Genomic DNA, 6,000 nt, shown 5'->3' on the forward strand with positions numbered 1-6,000 from the left:
TGTCTCTTCCTATCTGTATAACCTCAAGAAAATCACTTGCTCTTTCTCTGTCTCAGATTTTCCAGGTATGATGAGGGATTTGAACTGGATCATTTCTTAAATCCCTTTTATATTTAGCTTAAGGTTTATGATTTATGAGCTACGGGTTCCAGATTGGATTCTCTAGAACATCTTAGAAGAGTATCCTCTGGAGAGAAGGAATACTTGGATATATAATCTAAATTGTTGCTATGCCTTGCATACACAGTTGGGCACTCATTAAATACTACTTATCATATATAAAAATATAATATATATTTATACATTCTTATTACATATGTTAATATAATTAATATAATGTGTATTATAGATAATATAATTAACATATCAATATTTTATATAATATATAATAAGCAATAAATATATGTTAATATATAGCATATATTATATACATATATAATATGCTGTATTAACATATATTAAAGGGTATTAAAGGATCCTGAAGAATGATTTTAATTTGACCCCTCAGAGGCTTAATGTGGGATTCCATCAGGACTAGTGAAAAGAGCATAATGATTAAAATCAGGAGTCCTAACTCTGATTAGACAAATTACACCTCTTAGTTCTTTAATCTCATCTTGATCTGTAAAATATAATAAGATTAACCATTCCCTATATGTTAACTACTGGGTTTTTCCTTCCTCATCTGTAAAATAGAAGGAGTCAGATGAAATGAACTCTAGGGTATATTCCATCTCCTTTTATTCCTAAAGAGTTATAGAAGGCAATATAGATGAAAAAGCATTATTTTAGCAAAATCCTCATCATAAAAGACAAGTTAAATATGTCATAACGAAATATATATGGATGCACGTATACAGACATAAACACATATTTAAATTTTCAGGACTCAAGGAATGTATTCTAATGTGAAATTTATTCATTAATTTTTAAAATAAAAGATTTGAAAGATGTAGTGATATTGACTAAATATTAATTTTGCTAGGTCAATGACATGTAATTTCATTAGTGTGAGAGTCCTCTCCATGGAGGCAGATTGTAAAGTATCTGGAATTAAATGTCTTAGAGATCCGCCTTAGACTCAGAAAAAAAAGTGTGATCTCTTATACCATGGCTTCTCTCATTTTGACATTGATAGTTTATCATAAAAGCAACATGGAGAAATGTAAAATGGCAGATGTGTTCCAGAATAAAAACCAACACATTTTGTGGATTTTTGCTTTTTGTTTTCCTTCAAAGGTTTCTACTGCTGCCATGGCGGCCCATCCCAGCCCTCGTACACTGTTTCTAGCTAAAGCTAAAACCGTGCATGGTGATTACCTCCCGATGCGCCCAGTTCAACAACCAGTACAACGTGCTGCCCTAAAATATGTTCCATCACCTAGGATTGTAGTATTATCTACCCCCAATTCAAGGTACGCACATATTGAGAGAAACAGAGGAGAAATGAGTTGGGAAGAGAGGTGTTAATAAGGAGGAAGTTCTAGAAATGAAACACTTACAATGAAACTTGTTTCACATTGGCTGGGAGTCAGAAAACTTGGTTCTTATTCAAACTTTGGGGTTCATTTTCTGGCTGACTTCTTAGGCAAGTTACCACATTTTAGATTTTCTTTTTTTTTTTCCTTAATAATTTGTTTTACAAATTGCAAGATATTTTTCAACATTCATTTTGGTAAGATTTCAAATTTCAAATTTTAAAAAATTTTATCTCTCTTATCTATGAAACAAGCCCAGCCACACTAGGTCTTTGCACAATAGTTAACAAGGCTCAGATGATTAATATCTGAAAATGAGAGTTCTGGAAAAGACATAAACTTGCCAAAAAGTTTCTCTTCTATATAATCATTCTGGTCACTGGTGAATTAAGTGAAAGGCATTCTTTCTTTAGAGGAGAGATGGGGAGGAAAGATTGAGTGACTCAGATTCACCCTATGTGTTGTTGGCTGAGTCATAAGGGTGGATTGGCAGAGTAGGAGGGCTGATTGGGTTCCAGGCTATGGTTTTTTCCTTTGAAGTCAATCTAAAATAATATGGGAAGGTACTGTGATTCAGTGATGCTGAGAAGTAAGCAATAGATCACTTTTTTTTTTTTTTTCCTGCTGAGGCAATTGGGGGTTAAGTGACTTGCCCAGAGTCACACAGCTAGGATGTGTTAAGTGTCTGAGGTCAGATTTGAATTCAGGTCATTTTGACTTCAGGGCTTGTGCTCTATTCACTGCACCACCTCGCTGCCCAAAGATAACAATTTTTTGATGAAAACCTATGAGATAGAGCAGAGTTACAAAGTAGTGAAGAAGGGGTTCAGCTTTGGAGTCAGTATAATATAGCTTAGAATTCATCATGACTGGCTTCATGACCCTGGACAGATCCTTTTAAATCTTAATATCCTCAGGCAACAGTATGACTCTCTATAAGGAGCAAATTGTATTGCTCAAAAGGATTTCTTTACCAGGAACTCCTTCTCTCATTGAAATCATAGATTAAAATTATTCTTCAAAATAATATTTTCCCCCACAGAAGACAAAAAGGAGCTAGAGATAGTTCGCAAAAGGGACTCAGGATAGATATAGCAATCTACTCTGTTTGCTAGGTGTTTTTGGCATAAGTAAACTACTTTTTAGTACATATTGCCTTTGTAGAGCTCTGCTCATTAATGAGCCCAGCTAGTGTGGGCACTCGTGTTAATCCTCAATAATAAAATAGAACTAAATTTTAACTATTTTAGGTAATTTAGTTTGTTGTCATACCGAAAAATTTCCAGAATTTTCTTTCTAAAATGTGATACTTATTTTCTGTTGATTTTTCCCTCTGCTTTGTTTCAGAACTCCTCTGACTATGAATACTATTAACCTAGATGCCTTTAAAGTTAAGGATGCTGCAAAGGTAGCATTTTGCTCACCGAGAATAGTGAAATTGGCAGAGCCTGTCAAACGTTGAAAGGGCAGAACAAAATACTTTCAGCACCACTTGATGTGTCCTGATTTCCTCTTAAGATGTCTGGCTCTCCTTTTATGCAAGAAAACATTCCACGAGACCTCTGGGAGAATCACTGTAATAATTAAACAGCAGTTGTTACTTCTGAACACTTTTTGAGTAGTATGTATTTGTAGTCTCCAACGTTCCCCTCCACTCCCACTAAAAAACTGGGAAATCAGCAATAGTGACACATCCTTTTAAGTGATTGAGAACCTGCTGATGTTACTGATAAGCTTGAAGTGTGAACTCTTTTTTGTATTTTCGTGTGTTTTATGCATTTTCTTTTCTAATAAGATGAGGGTTCCCGCAGTTTGCCAATACTTCTGTCCCTTTCTCCTCATAGAACAAACAAGAGACCTTAGTCTTCTCAAACCAAGTAATGGTGTTCTATACCAATTATATTTAATTAGGTGGAGATTACATTATTATAAACAATTATACATTGAGAAGAAAGTCTGAGCTCTCTTAAACTTGAAATGTCATTTTGTTTTGGATAATAATATAAGGGATGAGTTTACTCCAAAGTGTCACATTTTCACCAACCTTCCTCTATCTATGTACGCTCAGTGTCATGTAAAATAAGTTCTTTGAGCAACCTGGGGATCACTGCTTGAAAACAGCAGAAAATCTGACAAGATCACTCCAAAAATTTCATCAATGGGACAACTGCACAGGCTTTATATTTTCAAGATTTCAAGACACAGGTAAATTTTACTTTAGATAAAATCATACAACTGAAAAAAAGAGACAAATGCAAAGTAGTGAATAATTCTTGAAAACCGTCTGAGGTAGTTAAATTGTATCTCCAGACTCTTCCTGTTGATGAAGGGAATGCCAATTTTACATTACGTAGATATGAAGTTTATAAGAAGATCTTGTTTAAAATAAGGGTAAGGAGCTGATTAATATTAAGAGGCTGATGCAAACAGTAGAAGAAGTCAACCCTATGGTAGCAAGATTTTTACCAAAGATTTTATGTCTGATACTCCTAGTCATACATAAAATGGAGAGAGTAGACTTGCAGGCAGTTGTCATCTATAGAAATGCAGCCTCTAGGCTATTCCCAGAAACATTTAGGATCACATGAGAAATTCAAAGTCAACTTGTAATTGACCCTTGATTCCCTGATTTCATCTTGAAATCCATTCTGTATTTACCCAACTTACTTTTCTATTTTTAGCACTTTTTAACTACCTTTTTTAAAAACATTTTTTTACTTACCCTTAGCCACTTTTTCCTTTGAGCCAGTTTAAAAATCAGACAGTTCATAAGTCATTATAATTAAAGGGAAGAGAGTTGTTATCTACTTTGCTTGTAAATCCAGTGGAAATTCCAGAACATCTGTTTGTTATCTATAAAGCCTACAAACTGACCTGATGTAGTTCCACAAGATATAGGGTCTATCTTTGCCTATCTTTGTATAATTAAGGAGAGTCTTATCTCTCTCACTGATCTTTCTAGGCACAGAGGAGCTTGTGAACTCAGGTCCTCTCTCAAGGTGTACAAAATGCACATGGATCTTATAAATCAATCAAGCGTTCCTTAGTGACAGAGAGGGGTGGTTACTAGCCCCCACAAAGGTGATAGCCCGCTCTCCTTTATGTAATCATGTTGTCCCTACCCCCATGATACTGTCTTGTCTACCCTATAACCAATTGTATTGTCTTTTTTCACCTACCCAACTTGGTTCTTTGTTCCTTGCTTCCCTAAAAATGCTTTAAAAATGTTGTTAACCCCATAATTGGGTCTTAGCTTTGCTGGGAAAGCTAAGAACCTATTTATTGATAAATTTGTGCTTTATCAATAAATTGAATTTGCTCAGAACTTTGTGCCTCAGTTTATCTCAAATTTTAAACAACACACATTCTTTCACCTGTACCAGGTTGTCCCTCCCCTACTCTCCTCCTTTCTTCTGTCTCCACATAAATGTGTTAAGTGTATGTACAGTAAACTTCACATCCATTGGGGTCAAAACTCGGGACATGCACAGGGATTTTCTGCTCACCCTCTCAAATGTTGATTTGCTGGAACACACACACAAATCCTATTTCAATAATGGCCCCAAGATGTCTGGAATAAAACCCAGAAAATTCCCCTGAATCCCCTAAAAATCCCCCAAATTTCGTTGCTATCCACAAGCAACCAGTCTGTCCAAAGGCTCCCCAATAGTGAGCAGTCTATTATCACCAGAAGACTCTGTTCTTCCTCCTCGATTCATCCAAGCACATTATGCTCCTAATGGAAAAATGCAGCTAAGCTGGACTGACTTAGTACTCTAATCTTGACTCCCTTTTTTACATTCCTTCTCCCTCTGGTGAAGATGATCCACATCTCTGGTAGAAATTGTATTTAGGGAGAAGGAATGAACATCCCTGATACATCATGGCTGCCCCCACTTGTATCCTTCTCTCATACTTTTAATTCTACTCATATTTAGATGGATAATTCCATGTGAAATAAGTTGAATACACTAGTTTGGAATATGAAATATAAAGACTCAGTGAATCTTCTAGATTATTAGTTCAGTCACTGAAGGGGGGAATTACTTTGAATATCTGTTGTCTAAAGCCCAGCAAGAAGGCTCTTCCTATTGGGAAAGGTATGATCTAGTCAGACTGAATATCCAAATTCCCACACTGGATCTTTTGTTTTCTACTTTTTTCCTCTGTTACTTTCTTTGCTTCTGTACCTTTGTTTAGTGACTTTGTAAAAATAGCTAATAATAAAACATTTATATAATATTTACCATGTGCCAGTGCTAAGTGCTTTACAACTGTTAACTCATTTGATTCTCACAACAATCCCAAGAGGTAGGTTCTATTATTATCCTTATGATCTATTATCCAAAGGATAATAATGGATCCTTAATTATAGCTGAAGGAACTAGGTGAGCAGACTAAATAATTTGCCCAGAATCAACACAGCTAGTAAATCTGAGACTGGATTTGAATTCAAGTCCTGCCACATGATGTATCAACAAATACAGATGATTTTAAATTTATTCCCCCTCCCAATATATGC

At 35.3% G+C, this 6,000-nt stretch overlaps 1 protein-coding gene across 2 annotated transcripts in view; it reads left to right on the plus strand.

The window, feature by feature from the left end:
• THEGL (theg spermatid protein like) overlaps positions 1-5,724 on the plus strand; it is a 59,139-nt gene extending 53,415 nt beyond the window's left edge. For both annotated transcript variants that reach the window (XM_051966255.1, XM_051966256.1), the window contains 2 exons: positions 1,240-1,415; positions 2,826-5,724. In XM_051966255.1, the coding sequence (XP_051822215.1) occupies positions 1,240-1,415; positions 2,826-2,940 (291 nt within the window). In that variant the 3' untranslated portion in view covers positions 2,941-5,724. The remainder of the gene's footprint in view (positions 1-1,239; positions 1,416-2,825) is intronic.
• Positions 5,725-6,000: the final 276 nt, after the last annotated feature.

Source organism: Antechinus flavipes, chromosome 6 (genome assembly GCF_016432865.1).
Source record: "Antechinus flavipes isolate AdamAnt ecotype Samford, QLD, Australia chromosome 6, AdamAnt_v2, whole genome shotgun sequence".
Classification (NCBI taxonomy): domain Eukaryota; kingdom Metazoa; phylum Chordata; class Mammalia; order Dasyuromorphia; family Dasyuridae; genus Antechinus; species Antechinus flavipes.